We start from the raw sequence: 24520 nt of genomic DNA, 5'->3' as shown, positions 1-24520 counted from the left end.
CCTCGGGGTCTCGAACCTGGGTCCTCCGCATCCCAGTCTGATGCTATATCCACTGCGCCACCGCCTGGTCAGGCAATAAAAAGTTTCTTAAGGCAAGTGACTGACACCAAAAGAACAACACCCGTTTAACTTTAAAATAATACGGGAAAAGGGTGGGGATGAATAAAACAGACTGGCCATGGGCTGTTAAGTTAGATAACGGGTCTGTGAGCGTTTGTTATATTGTTTGGTCTACTTTTGTATGCTTCTGGGACAGTTCTGCAAAGTTTTTTAAAAATACTGGCATTCTTGAAAGTTTCACTATAGAGTTCACTTACAGTTTCAATTGCCATTTCTATCGCTGCATTGTCTTCTGAGTTTGGACATTTTAGGAAGTGGTTAAGTGCCTGAAATGAGAATTGTGTAGCAATTAAAAATCTTTGTAGTGCTTTCACATTGAGAAAAACAAAGCTTTCACACACACAAAGTAATTATAGTTTGTGAAAGTATCTTCACCTCAACTAGGGGCTTGCACAGTGCTGGCTCTTAATATGCATACTTAAAACGCTGAGTATAGTTTAAAAAAATGATAGGACCTAGTTAACCCTCTGAAGAACCTAGTTCTAACTTCTGATGAAATGAAAATAAAAAATATGCTCTCTTTCAGTAGGAAGATTTATTTTCATTCATTTACTCATTCAACAAATATTTATGGATAACTTGCTACTATATATATGAGACAGTGCCAGGCTCTACAAAGACTAGGAAGGCTATGATATGGTACCTTTTTGTACTATGTATAATCTAATTGGGGCAATCTCTGTGATGTGATGATAGTATAAAGAATCATTTAGACCATAACTGTCTAACTCCTGAACATCACACCACACTTATGAAGAAATTTAAGGTTCTAACAGCTTAAAAGATGTTAAGTGGGGAAGAGGGCAGAGAGGAATCTAGTTGGAAAACAAGGATGGGAAGACAAGCCGGAGTGTAGGATTCTTCAACAGAAACAGCCGGGCGCCGGCTCGGGAAGCGCAGGCTGGTTGGTCAAGTTGTGGAAGGGGTTAGGACTTGGTATATAAGAGGCAGAAACAGCAAATTGATGGCCTAAAAGCAAACACACACACAAATGTTTCTCTGACCAGCTAGGTATTCTACACATAAGCTGTGACTTTAAAACCGGGACAGACTTAGACTTCTGTTTCTTGTTAAAAATCACGTGACCTGGCATGATTGGGCCCAAACTCCAGAATGGCAACAATCTCATGGAGGTGGGCAGCAGCTGTTCCCTTCGGACAAAACAGGCGCCACCCGGTAGTCCCTGTCTGTGACACGCGAGCACACAGCTGCACATACGTCCCTGTGAGAACACGGGAGCCCCTGCCTCGGGCGCTCAGCACTGAAAGCACCATTTGGGGTCAGAGTGAAGGATCAGTGGGAGGGAGAGAAACTAAAAGCAGGGAAAGTAGGAAACCATAGCAATAATCTAGAGTGAGGTGACTGGGTTTGGATTCAGCTGACGCAGTTAGAATGAAAAGAAGCTGAGAGAGAGATTACTAAGGAAGAACGGGATTGGCTCTGGGAGAGAGAAGATTTTAAAGTTGAATCTGAGCTTAAATCTGGGTGTCTGGGAGCATAGTATATGTTTAGTTATTTCCTATTGTCATTCCTGTGGAATCCAGTGTAGGTTTTTTTGGCAAATAGATACTAACTCGTGAATATTGGCCACACAGCAAGAAGAATTTTCCAGCCTGAAAATGCCTTTTTTCTCCTTCAAAATATAAGGCAATGCTTTGATAGTCTTCATTAGTAGTGTTTTCAGATTCTACAACAGAAATAAATAGTTGAGTAAAATATCGGAGCAAAACTTGTTTACCTTTTAATGTTAACCCAAAAATAAGATCTAAAAACAGGTGATCTAAAAATAGATGATTTAAAACTTTTTTAACAGCAAATAATGTTATTATTATCAGTGTCTGTTTTCATCACAAAACGCATTCATCATGATTATTCCATCTATGAACCTTTTCCATCTCTTCACTCTAAACAGGAATCAGGAGATGAAATTTGAGGCTCTGTGAGAATCTAGGTTATGGTTTGACTTGAGGCCTGGCAACTTTTATTCTTCTTTAATGGTCTCAATCTCATTCCTCAAAACAGAAACAACTGTGGCTGTAACCTCAACCATGATTTGTGTAGTTTCAGAACTATCAGAAGCAAAGTTAACCAGAATACAAATGTCATCCCTCTTTCTTCCTCAGCAATGCCTGGTTTAAACAAAAGTCTATGCATTTGTCAGATAAGTAAGAAAGATGATATTCAAGTTGCCACTAGATGCTATTTAAAGAAAATTACTGTTTCTCTTTTGGTTTGAGGCTTAAACATATTAAGCACAGAGGAAGAAAGCAGCTGGAGTTCTAATGCACTGTTTACATTTATCCGTGGGAGTTAGAGGCCCAAGAGAATACTTGTGCCTCCAGCCCAAGGCAGATAGGAGTTATAAAGAGAGGTGGGGAAGTGTCTGTGTTGTTCTGGGGGTGTGGGAGAGGGTGTGGGTGTGGGCATGGGTGTGCGCACATGCGCGCACGTCCGATATAGCACAAGCCACATCCTTATAATTTAGTACAGTGATTTTTAATGTTAGAACAGAAATGTCATGTCAAGTTAAGCATTAATAATTCTAATATTGCTTTTATCTGTACTTCCTTTTTAAAAAAAATTTTTTTTTTTTTTTTTTTTCCGAAGTTGGGAACGGGGAGGCAGTCAGACAGACTCCTGCATGCGCCCGACCGGGATCCACCCGGCATGCCCACCAGGGGCGACGCTCTGCCCACCAGAGGGCGATGCTCTGCCCCTCTGGGGCATTGCTCTGTTGCAACCAGAGCCATTCTAGCGCCTGAGGCAGAGGCCACAGAGCCATCCTCAGCGCCCGGGCCAACTTTGCTCCAATGGAGCCTCGGCTGCAGGAGGGGAAGAGAGAGACAGAGAGGAAGGAAAGGGGGAGGGGTGGAGAAGCAGATGGGCACTTCTCCTGTGTGCCCTGGCTGGGAATCAAACCCGGGACTCCTGCATGCCAGGCCAACGCTCTACCACTGAGCCAGCCGGCCAGGGCCAGTACTTGCTTTTTTGTTTTTAATAGCTCTTTATTTTCTCCAATTATCTAAATGACTTCCTAGGATATCAGAAGATGCTTTTACCTATTTCTTCCCTTGAAGACTGAAACTAAAGTTTTCTCATTAGTCCTGTCATCAATTCTTATGACCATTTTGTAAATTTTAAAAAAAGGACAAATATTTTATGATTCCACTTGTATGAGGTGCCATAAATGGTCAAATTTATAGAGACTATGTAGAACAGTGGTTAGCAGGGGCCGCAGGGGGAGGAATGGGGAGTTACCGTTTAAAGGACAGTTTCAGTTTAGGATGATGAAAAAGTTCCAGAGATGGACTGCAGTGAAGGCTGCACAGCAATGTGAACATACTAATACTATGCTTAAAAATGGTTATAATGGTTAATTTATGTTATGTATATTTCACCATAAAAACACCCAAAGCAAGGCCCTGGCTGGTTGGCTCAGTGGTAGAGCGTCGGCCTGGCGTGTGGAAGTCCCGGGTTCAATTCCCGGCCAGAGTACACAGGAGAAGCGCCCATCTGCTTCTCCACCCCTCCCCCTCTCCTTCTTCTCTGTCTCTCTCTTCCCCTCCCACAGCCAAGGCTCCATTGGAGCAAAGTTGGCCCAGGCGCTGAGGATGGCTCTGTGGCCTCTGCCTCAGGCGCTAGAATGGCTCTGGTCGCAACAGAGTGACGCCCCAGATGGGCAGAGCATCGCCCCCTGGTGGGCGTGCCGGGTGGATCCCGGTCAGGCGCATGCGGGAGTCTGACTGCCTCCCCATTTCCAGCTTCAGAAAAAAAAAAAAATACCCAAAGCAAAACAATTACAACATAATGATATGTATGTCCATAAAATGACAATAGGAAAATTACTGCAGTGGTTTCTAAGAATAAATGCAAACATGAGAGGAAAAAACCTACAAGCAGTTGTTTTCAGAATATAAAATTCTCGCCTGACCAGGCGGTGGCGCAGTGGATAGAGCTTCGGACTGGGATGCCGAGGACCCAGGTTCGAGACCCCGAGGTCGCCAGCTTGAGCGCGGGCTCATCTGGTTTGAGCAAAGCTCACCAGCTTGGCCCCAAGGTCGCTGGCTCGAGCAAGGGGTTACTTGGTCTGCTGTAGTCTCATGGTCAAGGCACATATGAGAAAGCAATCAATGAACTAAGGTGTCGCAATGCGCAACAAAAAACTAATGATTGATGCTTCTCATCTCTCTGTCCCTGTCTATCCCTCTCTCTGTAAAAAAAAAAAAAAATTCTCTTTTGGACTTTCAGAATCTTTCAAAACCACACCTTTTGTATATCACTCTTCATCAAAGTAACGATGCTCTTAATTTGTAACTCAAGTTTTAAATTTTATAAAAACATTTACTTTTTTAAAACAAACTAAAAAATATTTACTTTTTCAAAGCTCATTCTCACCCCTGTCACCGTCATTTTGGAACCCTGCTTTACTGCTGGATGATAGTGGGACTTGGGAAGTCTGGCTTCTCCTCTCTCAGAACTTACCTGCAAATCCTTAAGTTGTGAAAATGGTCTTATAAATCCATATCACCCTTTAGGGATCTTGAAATCTAACAAATGACATATAGGTATGTGTGTATTTATTTGTAAAACTGGTGGATGTCATGTGCTGTGGACATACCAATCTGGTCATTAGATTATAAGAGTTGAAGTGTTCTATGATAAAATCCTTAAGAAAAATTAGGGAAAACATAATATTTACCAATAATGTCTGCATAGATTTCCATTTTGTTGTGTTGCTGAGCCAGTGTAAAAGCTTCATTATTACATTTGGACATAACAAGAAACTGGATGGCAGATCCGTAGTCACCTAACTGGAGAAAAAACCTAAAACAAAGTGCTAAGTTAGCTTGACTCATTTCAAATAAGTTTGTCATTTACAAAATAACAGTTTTCAGCCACGAGAGAAATAACAATGTACTAGGTGAACTGCAGTTCTATACCATAGGTTTGTGTTTGAAAAACATATTCTCATACACCGACCACAACGAACGGTCTTTAAATTTAAACACTCACACCTAAAAAGAACAGAAAAGAATATTCCACTTGCTAAAGAGAAGAAGGGGCTTTCTTTGAAGCCTAGTGTTGGGAGGTCACCTGGCCACCATTTTGGCTCCTTCCAGAGACTGGGTCTCCCTGACGACACTGACAGCCTTCTCGGGATTGTTGAGGTGGTCCAGGTGGAGCCGGATGACACTATCCCACCGCTTCGCACTCTCATACGCCACCACGGCTTCTTTGTATCTAAGAAACGGTTCAGACAAACTTTCTTCACACTTTTGGGGAAAACAATGTCAATAACTGTTTGGGACACTTCTCTTTACTGTCAGTAACTGCTTATTTTTCTTAAATTTCTTTTTCTTTCATCAGAAATAATACCAGGAAACATCTCACTAAAATATGTTCTTTTTGGGGTTTGATAAATTAATGAGAAATACCAATATTGAATTGTTTTTTCATTTAAACCATATCGCTATAAAATATTTTACATTTTACTGTTTTTGAAAAGTTGGATTCTAATATTAAAATAGGCTTATTTTAGAGAACAGAATATACAGAAGTTTTCACAATTACAGATACAGCTTCACAGTGATATATAAAATCTGTGTGTTGACCTCTAGATGGCGCTCAACTTCTCTTCAGTACGTACCCAAGCTCTCCAGCTTTTTCTACTTTAACAAGACATATAATGTGTATCTGTTTCCTAAGGTTACTTTTCTAAAAGTGGAGGGTATTAACCTTTAAAAAATTTCTTAATACATGCTTCCAGATAACTTTCTAAATGTTTAGAAATTCACACTCCCATCAGTCAGGTGTAAAAAGTGCATTTGGACAGTATGGCTATTGATTTAATTTAATCTTTCCAAATACGACAGGTTAAAATGATACACACTGTTGCTTTAATTTAATTACTATTAGTAAGGTAGAGCTTTTTCATATTTGCATGAAGTGCAATGTCATAACTATTTTGTCTGGCCTGTGGTGGGGCAGAGGATAAAGCATCGATCTGGAATGCTGAGGTCGCCAGTTCGAAACCCTGGGCTTTCCTGGTCAGGGCACATATGGGAGTTGATGCTTCCTGCCCCCCCCCCCCCCCTTAAAATGAATAAATAAAATCTTAAAAATATCTGCCTCCTCTGGTCTCCTTCTTGTCATTTTCCTCCTATATCATCTTTGAGTTTTTTGTATTAAATTGCAGGAAAGCTTTGTGTATTTAGGATATTAACTATCAATTGCTTTATTTTAATGCTGTTTTGAAGCTTAAAAAGTGCAACCACAGGTGTGGAATTCATGTTTCTTCACTTTTTCCCGCTCGGCATCAGTAAGTTATCTCCTTAATTACTTCATTTTCATGCCATATCAAAAATTCTAGTATTTAACCCTCAAGTAGGAAGAAATACTCAATATTTGTATACATTAAGAATCAACGGAGGTATACAAAGTATGAAAAGAACTGAAGAGTCTGGTGCCACAGGTGGGTGAGGGCAGAGAGGTTTTGTTTCTCTGCTCCGCCTTTATTAGAGGGTTGCAAATATCAATGGTTAATTTATAAAACATTACTTTAAATTTGTACAAATTTGAGAAATTGTACAGACCTTCCATCTGCTTCCTTCGCTTTGGCATACTGTAAGTGAATCTTTGGGGAAGAGACATGAGGCAGGAGCTCACCAACTTTTGCCCTAGAAAGGTAGGTTTAGGAGAAAAATATCACCACTATATTCATTCAAAAAGTAGCTTCCTACAATCAAATGTTAATTTTCAAGATTCAAAAAACAGTAATCATGATCTTTTAACAATCCTGGATTCTCTAGGTAAAAGATTTAATTGCTGTTTACCTTGACCAATGCCTCCTCCCACAAGATCACCCCCGGTGGGAAAATGAAGGTTAGCTCATTAAGTCTTTGGGGCAAAAGGGCTTTTTTTTTTTTTAGTAACTTATCTGATTAGGGATTTCCCCATATTAAATCAATAGAATGTGCTGTTCTTTGAAAAAATAATTATTAACACGAATTCATATAAAAGGAAAAAGTAAGAGGAGATGGAGGGAAGGCCCAGAAGAGGGACTACGGCGTACAGATAGGAGTGACTAGAGACAGGAGACCTCTGGGACAACAAGTCAGCTCCATACCTGCTCAGAAGAAATGTCAGCAAATTCTTACCAATTCTTACAGCGTATGTAGACAGATGCTGCTTTGTCATAGTAGAGACCTTTTTCATAGAGTTGGGCTGCTTCTGAAAATTGCTAAAAGGATATGAGATGATTAAAACACTAAATTTGCTCTGCAGAAGAACACATGAATATCTGAGCACAGAAAGCACACCTTCATGTTCTCCAGGATGGCCCCACAGTCTCTCTTCAGGACCCTGCTGGGGTGCTTGAGGGCCTGGCTGACCCCGCGGCGTATGTCCCCCATCCTGATGGACATCTGGGCCACACCGGCCAGGCACACCTCGTCATGTTCCTGTCATTAGAAGGCAAGTCACAGATCAGACCTGAACTCAAAATGCTGTATGTTAGTCAAACAATTAACTTAAATCTAAAATGAGCCCAAAAGTTATGGTAAACTTTCATTAGCAAATCTCAAGAATTTGAAAAAACATTGTTTTGTTTTGTTTTTTCAAATCATCTGTTGCAAAGTTATTTCTCTTCTTCAGAAATCTAGATCTTTTGTGCTTAAGACCAAATTTGTACTACTCTTTGTCCTAATACCCCTGCACATCTTTTTATGTCTTATTACTATAAAATTTTATGTAAGAAATATACTGGATACACAGCATAAATGCTATGAATAAAATGAAGAGAAAAGCAACTTATTAAATTAAAGATTTCTCTACTAGGCATGGTTAAACATAAAAACTTTAAAATTATTTAATTCATTAAAGCTAAAGATAGAACTTTTCAAATAACTAATCTGAGCTAGTAACATGTAATGTCAGATACATTTTATATAAAGCAGCATATCTAGTAGAATGTTCTGGGTTGATGGAGATGTTCTATATCTGCCCTATAACAGCCACATGGCTAGTGAGCACTTAAAATATAGCTAGTGTGACAGAGAAACTGAATTTTATATTTTATTTAATTTTAAATCATCTAAATAGCCACATGTGGCTAATGGTGACCATGTGGCTAGTAGTGACTGTATTTGATAACACAAATAAAAAATAAACTAAAACAGATGTAGCCAAACAAAGAAAATGTCAAAAAGCCAAAGACATATGAGCAAAGGATATGATCAGACAATTCATTAAAAAAATACAATTGGCCAGCTTGACCTGTGGTGGCGCAGTGGATGGAGCATCAGCCTGAACGCCGAGGTCGTCCGGTTCAAAACCCCAGGATTGCCCAGGGAAGGCACAAATGAGAAGCACCTACTACGAGTTGATGCTTCCCACTCCTCCCCGCCTTTTTCTCCCTCTCCTCTCTCTAAAATCAATCAATAAAATCTTAGAAAAAAAATACAATTGGCCAATAAATACAACATGTTCAACTTCACTAATAATCAAACAAGTGAAATAAAATGAAACACCTTTTTTTGCTAATTAAATTGGCAGAGATAAAACAACTGATAACATTCAGTGTTGCTGAGAATGTGGGGGAAACGGACACTTTCATACATGACTGACAGCTGTAGGAACTATTACAATTTTTTTTGGAAAGCAATTTAGCAGCACAAAAAATTAAAAGCATGTATTTTATGACCTAGAAATCTTACCAGCATGAATATATCATTCAGAAATACTATCTTAGGTTGCTAAAGATATGTTCACTAGGAAGAATATTCATTGAGCTGTTTTTGACAGAAACAAAAAACAACTATAATTTAATAAGGGCATAGATGAAAAAGTATGGTACACTAGTCCCCTCTTATCCACAGTTTTACTTTCTGTTGTCAGCTGTGGTCTGAAAATATGAAATGGAAAATTCCAGCAATAACAATAAGTTTTAAACTGTGGGCCACTCTGAGAGGCCTGATGAAGTCTCATGTTGTCTGCCTAGGACATAAATCATCCCTTACCCAGCATTCCCTGCTGTCTTGGGTATCAGATCCACTGTCATGGTACTGGAGTGCTTGTGTTCAAGTAACCCTTATTTTGTTTAAAACTGGCCCTGGCTGGGTAGCTCAGTTGGTTAGAGTGCTGTCCCAATATGCCAAGGTTGTGGGTTTGATCCCCGGTCAGGGCACAAACAAGAATCAACCAATGAATGCATTACATAAATGGAACACCAAATCAATGTTTCTCTCTCTGTCTCTCTCCCTTCCTCTCTAAAAATCAATAAATAAAAATTAAAAAGTAAAATGGCCCCAAAGTGCAGAGTAGTGATGCTGGCAGTCTGGATATGCCAAAGAGGAGAGGTAGGTACTTCCTTTAAGGGAAAGGTTAGGACAGAGCAATGAGATGTTTTGAGAAAACAAGACACCACACTCACCTAACTTCTATTGCAGTATACTGTTATAACTGTTCTATACTATTTTAGTTATTGTTGTTAATCTCTTCCTGTGCCTGAGTTATAAATTAAACTTTATCATAGGTATGTAGGTTTAGGAAATAACATAGTGTATTTGGTACAATACACAATGTTAGTAGTATTGTACTAGGTTTGGTACAATCCATGGTTTCGGACTTCCACTGGGGGTCTTGGAATGTATCCCCGAGATCAAGGGGGGACAGTTATACCTCCAAACAACGGAATTACAGAAGTGTTAAAATTAAAACAACATCATATGTATTGACTCAGAGAGATCATGAAGAAAACAAAATGCTGCTTTTCACAGAATGAATTCTCAGTTGATCTTTGCTTAGTGAATGGAAATGGTTTCACTTCTGGAAAAAATCCATACATATTTGTATGCTTACAAGAGAGTCTGCTTGGAAATACACAAAATCGTTAACAGTGATTACCATTAATGGAAACAGAGAAGACAATGTTGGACTCTTACTTTTCATGTTTCCAAACTTTGGTGATTTTTAAAAATTGACTATAATAAAATTGTATTACTTTTGTAATAAAAAGGCTAGATATAAAGATATCATCAATTCTTAATGTGAAATTTAGCTTCTTGAGCTAAAATTCTGGGATGGAAGAATGGGTCAGAGCAGTGGCTAAAATTCACGCTTACCAGGTTCATTCATTGTAAAAGATACAGCATGAGAAATGGACAGCAGAAACTTCCGGCCTGAGCCTTCCCTTTCAAAGTGGTTATTGAGACTTTAAGACTAAAAGGAAAAGCCTCATGAAAATCACAGCCTGATGTGGAAAAGGATACAAATTTTACTCCCAACTTTAATAAGAAGCCTCATGTTTAGGATGCACTGGAAAACAGCTTTTTCAAACTGATAAAAATATTGTCATCCTCAGTTTTTACAAGCTGAAAGTGATTTAACTGCCACCCTTGCAAAACTATTAATAAACTGGAAAAAGGCTTACCTACTAGTGAATACAATGCAAATACGATCATGACATTTTAAACGAAATTAGTAACAGGCCCAAAGATAATTATGCATATCTTAACTTTATTCAAATTTACCTTATTATCACCTGTTATTCCTTTCTCATAATGAGCCAAAGCATTTACATAATCACCCCTGAAACAAAAATCAGAGTGAATTTTAATAAATATTTAAGTATCTTATTTACATAAATGAGAGTTGGAAGATAATCTCTGTCATTGAGTTGCTTAGGCTTATAAAAGATGTGATAAACAACATATACAGCATTCTTTCAAGTGCAGCACATTATTATTTTGCTACTTTAAAGTGGATTATGCTAGACTATAAGGTACAAACTTTGTAGTAGCTAGGCATTTTTGGGAGCTACACAAAAGTTTATGGGGCACGTGGTTAATTATCTTCTTTGGGGCATTAAATGACAATCATGTGACCACAAAAACCAGTGTTTTTTTTCAAACACCCAAGATTTATAAGTAGACTCTGTATTGAGAAAGTATGAGTAGAAATGGAACAAAACATTAGGACTGCAGTACTGAGGGCACTGGTTCTTTCTGATAAAAAATAGTATACAATATACAAACACTTCTACTCCCTAACCCATGACTGATGCCAACAGACCTGCACACATGTGAGAACTGACATTTGCAAGGAAGTTACTCACTTACTGCCTCTGCAGGTATTTGTGTTAGCAGCACTGACCCTGGCTGAATGTGAACTAAAAGTAGATCGAGTGCTTCGAAACTTACACATTTATACAGCACTGGAATAAAAATATATAGTCTGTCAACTAAGAATATTGATAATTGAGACTGTCTGATAATTAAGTGTACTTGAAAATTCTAAATCTCTCAGAACAGACTATGGCATTTCCAAAGGAAGGAAAGATTTATGAAGATTTATTTACATATCATGAATGATCATTACTCTCCCGTGAAAAGCTTCTGCCTTCATTTTCAACATTAACTGCTGAATTTTTATCCACGTACAATTTAATTTAAAAAAGAAAAACTAGAAATTTAAGCAATTAGAGGCTGTAGACCGAATTTGGTATTTTTCACTATGCCTTGAAATTACACTATAAATCCTCAAAGTGTTCAAAGAGGCCAAGACCATGAGCATAGGTTATGAAAAGCAGCATGTCACTCTGACCATATGCATAACTGTTGTTGGCCAGATGTGATTCAAAACAATATTCAGACTCTAAATGTGGAAAAGGCTTAGACCTAAATTTAGATTTGGATGTTAAAAATCCATCATTACTTAGGAAAATATTTTTTTGTTTGTATAATTACTCTCTTTTCCCCTTAAAAAGCAATTATTAATCAACAGTGGGCCTTACAACAAACGGCAGTTTAGGATTGAAGATATGCAGTAATTATCTCAGTAATCAGTAATTCAGCAATTAGATACCAGTGGAGACATACAGAGACAAGGACTTACGTGAATTCAAGCTGAATAGCATATTCTTTTGATAGAAGCGGGATCTGGCCGGGGGCCAAGCGCTTTGCCAGCTGCAGGGCGCTGTCCCAGTGCTGCAGGTCTCTTCTCATCTGTTGGGAAGAAAGAGGAATGAACACAGTATTCTGCGCAGTCACCACATAGCGCTAGTTTTAATCAACTTTTTGTTTAAAAGCTGAAACTTGATCTTTGCAAGAATAATACATAACTATGGTATACTTTCTCAATAGGGGTGAGAGAGCCCCCAAGGGGGTAAACATTAATTTGGGGGAAGCAATAACATCTTAGCTACTATTATAATGGTTTGTGGCCCTCCAAACCATTCAGTCTAACCAACAAAGTTTATTCTTTAGTACTTTTCTCAGTGGTAAAAATTAAATTGAACTAAAATAAATTCAATCAAACCAATTATTCATTTCCTTCTTAGCGGGGAGATACAAAATATTGAGAACTACTTTTCTACAGGTTATTTTCTGAGGAAATCTGAAGCTATACCACAACACAAATATAAATAAAATGTGAATGTGTCTTTGTCTCCTGCTGTCTTTTATTTGTGTCTGGTATGTAATCCCAAATATAAACTAATCAAGAATCCTTTAGAGTTCATTCTCGCTTTATTCATGTTTTATAAAGAATTGGTCACCTGACCAGGCGGTGGCGCAGTGGATAGAGCTTCGGACTGGGATGCGGAGAACCCAGGTTCTAGACCCCGAGGTTGCCAGCTTGAGCGCAGGCTCATCTGATTTGAGCAAAGCTCACCAGCTTGGACCCAAGGTCACTGGCTCGAGCAAGGGGTTACTCGGTCTGCTGTAGTTCCACGGTCAAGGCACAAATGAGAAAGCAATCAATGAACAACTAAGGTGTCACAACGAAAAACTAATGATTGATGCTTCTCATCTCTTTCCGTTCCTGTCTCTGTCCCTGTCTATCCCTTTCTCTGACTCTGTCTCTGTAAAAAAAAAAAAAAAATTGCTAATAGTGAACATATTTCAAGTGTTACTTTCTGCCAGATAATGTTCCAGGGCGTATTTGCTTTTCACAACTAGGCCTTTTGCAATGAACCGTTCTTGTGCCCATTTTAGAGATCCAAAAACTGAGGCAGAAGAGGCTCGATTTGTACACAAAGTCACATTGTTAATATGTGGCAGAGCTGGGCAGTAGGGCTTTGCCTCTAGGGAACTTGTCAGCCTTCAAAGTGAGGTTAAAGGAACAACAGGGTGCAATCCCCACTCTCCACTGGGAAGCCATCACCTCAAACGCTTTACAAACCTTGTGGTGCAGGACGAGTGTCCACAGCTCAATGCAGAAGAGTTAAGCTGTCTTTGCCCTCACTCCTCGCAGCCAGACTCCTGCTTCAGTGCATACCAACCCAAATCCGAGTATTTCTCAGGGTGTCCCCAATTATCTCAAATGATATTGCACAATTACCTAAATTTTTTCTTAAAATTAATTTAATTCACTTAATATTTAAAAATGAAAATCTGCATAGAACACTTTAAAAAGGGTACATCATGAAATAAATTGAAAATGTTTTCAAAACACCTCCTCTCTGTATCTGCGGAAATGCTGGTTTGATGAGGAATAACGGGGAGACAGCAGTGGCCACTTTTGTCTTTTCTGTTCATCAGGCACAGTTCCAAAGATCACACCTCACCTTTAAGTCTTCACAACAACCCTACGGCCTAGATATTGTTATCCATACTTCAAAAAAATGGGATCTTGGGCACAGAAAGATGAAATAACTTGTTCAAGGTTACACAGAGGTGGAACTTGAACCCAGAACTGTCTGACTCTGAAGCCAAGCCCACATTCTTAATCACTATTCCATAGAGCTACTTCTCTCTTCTCCTGGCTTTGAACGAGGCTGCTCACTCTGCTCCAGGCCCTCCGCTGACATGCTCACCTCTGGGAAACAAGTGACGGTACACTAGTCCTCAGCCCACCTTTTAATACAGAGGAGAACTTCATACAATAAATAAAGATAAACGTGTCCCATTTTTCAAACAGAGAAAACAATAGTACTGTGAGGGTTCAATGAATTACGATGTGTCACGTGTTTATGGAAGTACCTGGCACAGGGGAGCACTCAATAAACGGGGCTGTTTTTATTTGTATGTATCTTTGTAAGTCAGAAAATCTGTTCTCTTCGGACTTTAAATTATAATGTTACTATACCATGCCTTTTATGACTCCACAAGATGCAGAAGGAAAACAGTTGTGAAGTTAATGAGTACTCAGGGGTTCTTAGAGCTGCGGTCTCTGTTCTGGGAGAAGCAGGGCCCGTGGTCCCTGGTGCCCAGATCCATTAACTGTGTGAAGGTGAAACACCGCTTCGCCTGTCCGTGCTCCCACCCGGCTGCTGCCGTACCTCCAGGGCAGCAGAACCGTTAACTGTGTGAAGGTGAAACACCGCTTCGCCTGTCCGTGCTCCCACCCGCCTGCTGCCGTACCTCCAGGGCAGCAGAACCGTTAACCGTGTGAAGGTGAAACACCGCTTCACCTGTCTGTGCCCCCCCCCCCCCACCTGCCGCCATACCTCCAGGGCAGCAACGGGACAGCCGGATGCGAGATACAGGTCCTGAGCCAGGTTGAAGTCATTAGTAAACATGGCAAGATGTCCCGCCAAAAGACTGTAGTCCTCTATTCCCTACAAATAAAAGTTTTAATGAGAATACAAGGGTTTAATTAAAAAACAACTTTGCTTAGTAACAAGTGGTAATGTTCTATCAATTAACCTGTTTATTCGTGAGGTAAAATTACAGAAATTTAAAATGTATGAATAAATACCATTTAAGTCCTAACCTGAATTCTCATCAGATGCTGTTTACCTTTATTTTTTCCAAGGACATCACCATGGCAACATCTCTAATTGTCCGGTAAACGTGGATTGCAAACTCCACTTCCATGTGGTGCAGACACGCTCCGGCCAGTTCAGCCCAGGCAGCGTGGTCATTCAGAACCCTGCAGAGTTCCCAAGCGTGGGAAAACCTAGAGTTTGAATACATAAGTTAGTCAGGGAGCTCTATTTGCCCCCTACTAGGCAATTTTCAGATTAGACATAATTTAATGTTATATCCTAGATACATTTTGTGAAACATTTCTTAGTCTGTCATACTTCCAAGTTATGAAAAATTACACAGATTTTTCTTCCTTTTTTATACAGATAATTTTTCTTGATTTTTTATTATTAATCTAAACCTACTCTGGGTAACCACCTTCCCCCATTAACAACTAATTCTACTTTGTTTTGGTTTACTTCACACATGGATGAAAATTATTTTTTTCCTCACATAAGTCTAATAAAATTAGTACTCTATTCTTATAAATTTGGATGTTTAAGACAGGGGTCAGCAAACTATGGCCCACAAGCCAAAGCCAGTCAGCTGCCTGTTTGTTTGTTTTATTAAATGTTTATTTTATTAATTTTAGAGGTAGAGGAAGGGAGAGAGAGACAGGAACATCAATCTGTTCCTGTCTGTGTCCTGACCAGGACTAGACGGGCAACCTCTGCACTTCGGGATGATGTTCTAACCAACTGAGCTATCTGACCAGGGCTCAGCTGTCTGTTCTTGAAAGTAGAGTCTGAGCAGAACTCATCAGCCTGCTTGTCCTGGACTGTCTCAGGGCTCACGCGCTACAACAGCTGACTTGAATTGTTGTGACAGAGACCCTATGGCCCTTAAAGTGTGAAATACGGACCATTTGGCCCATCACAGAAAAAATTTGTTGACTTCTGGTTTAAAATATGACCATAAATGCCAATTAAGTTTTTTGTGGAGCCTTTACATTAATGAATATATTACACCTACCAATCTATTCACTGCTGCATTTTCCCGTCTAACACACATTTACTGAACACATATTATGCACCAGGAACTGTATTTGGAACTAGGATACAAAGGTCAAACACAGTCATTGTCCTTCAGGGGTGGTAACTGGGGAAGGTGGAAGAGACAGCTAACTAAACAGATGACTATAACATAGTATAAAAGAAGTAACTGAGTGCTTACAATATGTGAGTCTTTGTGCTAAGTACTTTGTATACATTCTCTCACTGGATTACCCTGACAACCCTACCCACTATGTGTTATCATTTCTCCTTTATAGATGAGGAAAGTGAGGATTCGAGGCCTTAAAAGACTAACCCAAGTCACACAGTGGTGAATGATCAAGTTCCCTAAACCACTATAGATATTGTATCCTGTCTCTGAGGCAACTCATCAGAAAGAGTGCCAGTGGTTGGGGGCTTCAGGGAAGGCTTCCTGGAGTAGGAGAGACACCACTAAATAGTGAAGAATGAAGCATTACTACATACAGAGAGAGGGGAAGGGCATTCCAGGAAGAGAGAGCAACATGTGCCAAGGCAAAGAACCCTGAAAAACACTGACTTCAGGCAGCCAGTGGAAGAAAGGGGAAGCAGAGGAGTGGGGACAGCTGAGGCTGGTATCAGACCATCAAGTGCCTACCATGTCAAGCTGAGTTCCCCAAGAAGCATTTCTCCCCACAGGCAACGGGAAGTCATTGAAAGATCTTCAGCAGGGGAGTAAGAGGGCCAGACTCACATTTTCAAAAGTGTGTGGAGAATAGGTGAGACTGTTATGAGGCTAGCAGCAGAGAGTAGTCAGTAAGTAGTTACGTTATAGTACATTATTCCAAATGAGAGCCTGACTTAAGACTGGGGAAACAGAAGGAGAAAAGGATACGGGGCGGGGTGTATGTGCGCGCAGGTATGTGTGTTAGGACATGTGCACGTATGATTAGAACGAGGGAGGAAATGGGGTTGGGGAAGACAGGGAGCTGTTCTGAACAGGCATGTACGAGCAGCTCACGGACTCTCAACTACACTATGATGAGTAGGCAATGGTCAATACAGGTTTAAGTTGAAGATGCACATTTTGAAGTCAGCCTCGTATAGACAGTATTGAAGCCACATAAGTAGAGGAAATTCATGCAGGAAAAATAATTAGTGCGCCAAGGGAAGAAGGAAGCTCTTTGAGGAACAGCAACATGTTCCTCAAAAGATGGTCAGAAGAACCAGAAACACAAAGGAATTCACAGCAGCCCTAAGACACAGGAGGAAAAAGCAGGAAGAGGAAATCTCAAGCAAGGCAAAATCAAACTTCATTATTATGAAATTAAGATACTGGTGAAATAACTGTTTATTAGAATTTCACAACAACTGCACTATTTGGGTGATCAAAAACCTTTTAATTCTGAGGTGTGTTTTTTTAATAAAGCACTGATATTACACTATGACCTTCTTTAGAATTCATACCCATTCTCATGTCCATTCTCTTATCTGAGCCTCACAATAATCCTGTGAAGTAATCGAGGTAAATGCTATTATCTCCATCCATTTTAATAGGAGTCTACCTTGAAAATCACAAAAGCAAATAAGCTCCACGAGAAGTGTTTAGAAGCCTACCTTTTCAGCATTAAAGTCTGTGTCAGCATTGACCTTAGGCCACCAGGCCCCACCTCCTGGAGACGGCCGAGAAAGCTGTGAGTGCTGAGGGAGATGATGTTTACTTTCCCACTCTGTGTCTGGCAGGTCACATCTCCATTGTATAACAGCAAAGGTTTATGGGAGAAGGGAACTTTGGTGCCACCAGCCAAAATGACCTTAGAGCCTACATTATAACACAGACACCTTAACGCTGAAAGATAATACTCAGCACAGACATCAGAAAGGCATGTTTTCATTTCATTGCAATGGAAATTAACAAATGTACAAAAAAGTGATTGAGTACCTTGTATAGTGTCCTTGTGAAAGACATAAGTGTACACCTTATCATCATCGTAAGCAATAAAGACACCTTTATCCAATGGCCAGTTTTCCCAAAGAACACCCTTAATGGTTGGTGAGAAATCTGGAATCTCACATGTAGCATCGTTGACCTACAAAATGGGATGGAAAGGTTTGCCCCAGCCTGCACAGGAATCACCACCCTTGCCGTGGGAGGAGACTCGGCAGCACAGCTGACCAGCCTGTGTTCAATCTAACAACACTCCAGCCAAACAGGAAGGAACATTTCTTTTTTTCCTATTCCTAAACTAGGTCTGGCTTTAAAAAGAAACAACACAACTACAATTGCATGGAAAGTCAAGGCTTTTACCTAAAATTGGGTTCCTTTGCAAGAGTAACTACAAGCCGGGGACACACAGCCTGGGCGCTGAGGATGGCTCTGTGGCCTCTGCCTCAGGCGCTGGAATGGCTCTGGTTGCAACAGAGCAACGCCCCAGATGGGCAGAGCATCGCCCCCTGGTGGGCGTGCCAGGTGGATCCTGGTCCGGCGCATGCGGAAGTCTGTCCAACTTTAGAAAAATACAAAAAAAAAAAGAAAAAAGAAATAAAAAGTGGAAGCTGCTCAGGATGATGGAAGCTTCAACTATGAACACGTGTTAGAAACTTCTCAATCCTGGGCACAGAAATGCTACAACTAGAGAACAAACAGAAATTAATTCATACATGATTTGAAATGTTAATAAATTCCACTGACTATGTTATATTTCAAAAACTCTACAATACGCCCTGGCGGTTGGTTCAGTGGTAGAGTATCAACCCAGTGTGTGGAAGTCCCAGGTTCGATTCCCAGCGAGGGCACACAGGAGAAGTGCTCATCTGCTTCTCCACCCTTCACCCTCTCCTTCCTCTCTATCTCTCTCTTCCTCTCCTGCAGCCAAGGCTCCATGGGAGCAAAGTAGGCCCGGGCACTGAGGACAGCTCTATGGCTTCTGCCTCAGGCATCCCAGATGGGCAGAGCATCGCCCCCTGGTGGGCATGCCGGGTAGAACCCAGTCGGCCGCATGCAGGAGTCTGTCTGACTCCCTCCCTGCTTCTAACTTCGGGAAAATACAATACAAATAAACAAACAAAAGAATTCTACAATGCACTCTAACAAACATAAAATGTACTGCTATGGTAATATAAACTATTTAAAAAATCAGTCCAACTATTCCTGTGGACTCAGGCCACTAGGCTAATATATATGCTGAACATGGGGCTGAGAAATGCCTGCTTTCTCCCTCATCTATCTTCCTTTAAAAATAAGGATGAAATACTAAATTCCTGCAAATGATAATACTGTAGAGTCGTGCTGGCCAGTAGAGTAGCTGCTACTTACTATCTACAGGTGGGTATGAGTATTAAAATACGTCCAGTCCAAATTAATGAGCAAGTGTAAACTATGCACTGGTCTCAAGAAGTTCGTATCAAGAATAGAGTGTAAAATAGCTCAGCAATTATTTTTTGTATTGGTTACATACTGAACTGATGTTATTGGATTAAATTAAATATATTGTTAAAATTAACTCCACCTGTTCCTTTTTACTTTTTAAAAAAATGCAGCTAGTAGAAAATTAAAAGTTATATAGGTGGTTCAAATTATATTTCCATTACATAGTGCTGCTTACCAGGTATTGTGCTAATTACTTCGGTATGTAACCTCATTTAATTCTACCCTCATAGTCTACAACAGACACTGTTAACATGTCCTTTGCAGATGAAGAAACTGAGGTACAGAGAAACTTGCCCTAAGTCACACAGCTAATAAGTTGAAGAGCTAGGATTCAAACCAGGCAGTGTGGCTCTAGTCTATGCTTCTAACCACTATGCATACTGACTTTCAGTTTGTAAGGACGAGCACACCAGTGCCAAAAACTAGTGGCAGAATTTTGCTTTTAAAGGGTAACCATTTGTTGAGTGTTTATTATGTGGCAGACAATGTACTAAACACTTTACTTGCATTGTGAATTTAATTTTTATACAGCAACCTACAAAATAGGTGCTAGAACTGAATTCCTTTGATAGGTAGGGAAATTAGGACTCCAATCAGATTGAGAGCTCTGGAGGAAGCCACTCTGGGCTTATATCAATAATGACATCTGCGAGCTGTGTGACCTTGGACAAGTCACTTATCTTTCCTATGCCTCAGTTTCTTCACCTGTGAAATGGCAATAATAGTATTTATTTCTGGGGCTGCTAGGATTGAAAGATATCTCTGATATATGTAAAGAGTACTCAGCACAGAAATACTGTTGTTATTACTCATCTTAAATTCAGGTCTGTTTGTCTATAAGTCCATGCACTGAACTACTCTACTGCCTCTTGCAAGCACAGTGTGTTTATCTACTTTCTAGAATATATCACAAGTCATCCTTCATGGGCATACAGAGAGTGATGGGCTATATAGGTTGTTTTATTAGGGCACATGTAAGAAAAAAGTCATCTCTCCCAATTCTAACGTACAACATGAGTCACTTCCTTACTATCCACACAGTGAGGAAAAATAAATTGAATAAGTAAATATGCATATGAAGGGAAATTGCAAGTAAGTTGAAGAATTTTAAAGAATACTACTTTAGTCTGAATAGTTACATGTTTGCATACATGTATATCACAGGAGCAATGCTTCTCTCAAATTATTTGAAGTTGAGTGGATAATTAAGCTGCAATCCTAGCACATGATGACAGGGTGGGCATTAAAATCAAAGGAGGGCTCTGGTCTAGAGTCCAAGGGCCTCAGTGTGGCCTCCTGCCATGGCCGAGGCCTCCTTTCCCTTCCCTTCTAAGCTGGTCTTACTCATAGAAAAGACTGAGTATTAGTTAAAAGAGGAATTTACTCCTGTGGGCACAACACTCCCCTCTGATATCTTGCCCAACCACTTAAAAAATTCTAACCTACTTAAGAAGTCTTCATTGAATAAAAGCAAACACCTGCCTACATGTCAGGTGAGGAGAATCTACACTGTCATGGAGTCATTCTTTGTGTGGATTGTTTTATCTGGTGTTTTGTCTTAATATTCGAGTTGCAGGTTAGAACTGGACCAGGGAGTGGGGATGAGCACCAACAAGTGAGATAATTCTCGATTTGAGGGGTTCAAGGGTGGTCAAGAGGGCGGGGCTTTAATTAACACCTGCTAACTAGCTACCCTGTGCTTGATAACATGTTTGGAAAAATTAACGGACTGATACCTCATTCTAACTCTATGAGGGAGGTCATACTGGCCTCTTTAACGGAAATTATCAAGAAAAGAAAAACTGTAAAAAAAAGATGTATTAACTGGTCTAGGCAGGTCTTTCTTTGCCCTTTTGCTAGCAGTCAGACCCAGTTCTGACTAGCCCTGGTCAGATCCATGATTCTCCCCAACCGTCTGGGCAGCCTGTGCAGGCAGCAGTGCCCACCTGTGGGGAATCCGCACTGGGAGGCAGGCAGCTAGCTTCCGTGCGCCCTGGTACAGGAAAAAATCTGTACAAGATTGAGTTTCCTTATTGCAGAGGTATCTTAAGGCTATCGTTACATCAATGTCATTTCTCCTCATTGGTTTTGTGATTGGAAGAGGAATATGCTAAGAACTAGCGCATTAAAAATCATGCAAAAATGATCCAGTCACTCTTGAGGAAACCTGCTGTATTTGTCAAAAAAAAGAAAAAGAAAAAAATGAAGGGAAGAGAAAGGTAAAAGGAAGAAAGGGAATACAGGGAGAGAGAAAGAGAGAGAAAGAGAAGGAAAAAGTTTTAGTATCTAGGAAAGTGCAGAATGAGGGGAAAGCTGTCTTCATGGAAATGTGTCTTCTCTAAGGTGAAGAACAGACCCCTGGGGGATAGTTCCTAATGGTGGGGCTAAGAACATACTAATTCATTAACTGGATATCAAAAATAAATAAAAACTTCTAGTAAATGATGTAAAAACACATTTCCTTTTTAAAATTTTAAAATTTTTTTCTTCTTTGCCAAGTAAGAGAAGGGAAGATGGAGAGACAGACTTTCATATGCACCTCAACCAGGATCCAACTGGCAACCCCCATCTTGGGCTGATGCTCTGCCCATCTAGGGCTATGTTTGCAACCAAACTATTTTTAGCACCTGAGGTAGAAGCTCCATGGAGCCATCCTCAGCATTCAGGGCCAATGTGCTCAAACCAATCAAGCCATGGCTGTGGAAGAGGAAGAGAGAGAAAAAGAGAGAGACAGGGTAGAAGGGGAGGGGGAGTGGTGAAGCAGATGGGTGCTTCTCCTGTGTGCCCTGACTGGGAATTAAATGTGGGACATCCACATGCCCGGCTGATGCTCTACGGCTGAGCCAACTGGCCAGGATCCTAAATCTGTTTTCAAAAAAGTTAAATATGGCCCTGGCTGGTTGGCTCAGTGGTAGAGTGTCGGCCTGGCGTGCAGGAGTCCCGGGTTCGATTCCCAGCCAGTGCACACAGGAGAAGTGCCCATCTGCTTCTCCACCCCTCCCCCTCTCCTTCCTCTCTGTCTCTCTCTTCCCCTCCCGCAGCCGAGGCTCCACTGGAGCAAAGTTGGCCCAGGCACTGAGGATGGCTCTGTGGCCTTTGCCTCAGGCACTAGAATGGCTCTGGTTGCAACAGAGCAATGACCCAGATGGGCAGAGCATCGCCCCCTGGTGGGCATGCCAGGTGGATCCCGGTCGGGCACATGTGGGAGTCTGTCTGACTGCCTCCCCATTTCCAACTTCAGAAAAATACAAAAAAAAAAAAAAGTTAAATATATGTAAAAATGAGAGTAACTGAAAATGGGTCTACCTATTTATAATCATCTAATACAAAAGCTCGTTTCTTGTATTCAGGACCTTTAAGTGAACAAAACCAATTGAGGTGGGGGAAGGACAGAGTATCATCGAGTCCTTTGAAGCTTATTGCATATCTGGAGAGAAAAGTCATGCACATGATATGCTATACTATTGTACAGTAAACAAGGGTAAAAGTGGCACAGAATATAATCACTGTTTTTTTTTTAAATTTTTTATTAAGTGAGAGGCAGGGAGGCAGAGAGACAGACTCTCACATGTTTCCCAACCGGGATCCACCTGGCAAGCTCACTAGGGGGCGATGCTCGGCCCCTCTAGGGTGCTGTTCTATTACTCTGAACAGAGCTATTTCAGCACCTGAGGCGAGGACATGGAGCCATCCTCAGCACCTGGGGCCAAACTGCTCGAACTATTTGAGCCATGGCTGTGGAAGGGGAAAAGAGAGAGAAAGAAACAGAGAGAGAGAGAGAGAGATAAACAGAGAGAGAGAGAGAAGGGGGAGGCATGGAGAAGCACATGATTGCTTCTCCTGTGTGCCCTGATCAGGAATCGACCTGGGACATCCACATGCCTGGCCGACACTCTACCGCTGAGCCAACAGGCCAGGGCCATAATCACTGTTTTTTCCCTAAAAATCTCTCTGGGGCTGAAAATATGAAAAATTGAAGAAAAATGGAAAAAGTTTTCTTGATGTGAAAAGTCATAAAATGGATCACAAACATGGTAACAAAGAACTATAATCCTTGGCTCTGTTTATGAGAAAAGGATTGTCTATACAAAATATATTTTAAAAACACTTTTGTTCATGTGTTGCCAGTTTTTAAAAATAAGCATTCAAAACTTTTCTAGACTTACTAGACAGTAGACAAATCCATCACTTTTTTCATCAATGAAAACTAATCTGGTCCCATTTGGGTCTGGAAAAATCTTTTTCACACTGACAGGATGTCGGTAACTATTAACGAATTGCCAGTCTTCAATGCAGAAATACTGAATGACACCAATCTAAAAAAAAATTAAAATCCAGTCATAAGAACATAAAAGGTTGTCAAGAAAATACTTTCAGTATTTATGTTAAACATACTTCCTAATTTGCAGAGACAAAAACGCTATATTTTTTGATGAAGGAAGAATCTAAGAATAATTTTTACTATATTTGCAAGATACAGGCTGAAGAAAATAAATAAGAGTGTACATGTGATTCAACAGTCTATCAATTCTAATATTCTTAGTGATATTAAAGCTTGATTTTCAGATTTTTCACTTGAAGGAAACACTTTTAGTTTAAGAGTAACTCTCAAATCATGTCCTTTTAAATATTTTTGTTCTTAATTAAAAGGCAAATTAGAAAATTAAGTTTAAAATAAAATCAAACAAGAAATCCAGCTGATAAAATCAAATGTATTTCTATTTGCTGGCAATGAGCATGTACATAACAAAAATCTTTAAATGTAATACCATTTAAAATTATTCAGAAAATAAAATATTTAGGTCTAAATTTAGCAAAATGTGCACAGAACTCATATGCTGAAAACTACAAAACACTGATGAAACAGTTAAAGAGGATCAAAATAAATGGGGAGGTAGGTATACTGTGTTCATAAATGGGCATCAGAGTAAACATGTTAATTCTCCCCAACTGATATACAGGTCTAATTTGATTCCATAAAATTATCAACATGATTTTTTGTAGATACAGACAAGATTATTCTAAAATACATACGGAATGGCAAAGGAACTATTGAAGAATAGATAAAACAATTTAAAAAATAAATGGAAAAATAATTTGATTTCAAGACTTTTTTTTTTAAATAACTACAGTAAAGAAGACTGTGTACTACTGGTGGAGGAATAGACAGATCACTGGAATAGAACAGAAAAACCAGAAATAAACCTACATAGGTATCCCTTGTACTTTTCCTGTTTTTAAGTTGCCTTCAC

General features: G+C 40.0%; 1 protein-coding gene across 1 annotated transcript in view; it reads right to left on the bottom strand.

The window, feature by feature from the left end:
- Positions 1-24520, bottom strand: part of WDR19 (WD repeat domain 19) — a 77147-nt gene that overhangs the window by 20471 nt on the left and 32156 nt on the right. The window contains exons 15-28 of the mRNA XM_066386168.1: positions 23435-23584; positions 17781-17928; positions 17456-17660; positions 14859-15018; positions 14567-14677; positions 12013-12122; positions 10650-10707; positions 7440-7580; positions 7278-7360; positions 6714-6797; positions 5215-5361; positions 4820-4944; positions 1695-1807; positions 318-386 (exon numbers count right to left, since the gene is read on the bottom strand). Coding sequence (XP_066242265.1) covers positions 318-386; positions 1695-1807; positions 4820-4944; positions 5215-5361; positions 6714-6797; positions 7278-7360; positions 7440-7580; positions 10650-10707; positions 12013-12122; positions 14567-14677; positions 14859-15018; positions 17456-17660; positions 17781-17928; positions 23435-23584 — 1704 coding nt within the window. The remainder of the gene's footprint in view (positions 1-317; positions 387-1694; positions 1808-4819; positions 4945-5214; positions 5362-6713; positions 6798-7277; positions 7361-7439; positions 7581-10649; positions 10708-12012; positions 12123-14566; positions 14678-14858; positions 15019-17455; positions 17661-17780; positions 17929-23434; positions 23585-24520) is intronic.

The sequence above is a fragment of the Saccopteryx leptura genome, chromosome 5, assembly GCF_036850995.1.
Source record: "Saccopteryx leptura isolate mSacLep1 chromosome 5, mSacLep1_pri_phased_curated, whole genome shotgun sequence".
Classification (NCBI taxonomy): domain Eukaryota; kingdom Metazoa; phylum Chordata; class Mammalia; order Chiroptera; family Emballonuridae; genus Saccopteryx; species Saccopteryx leptura.
Note: the sequence above shows the minus strand (reverse complement) of the source record. Positions and strands in the feature narration are given on the sequence as shown.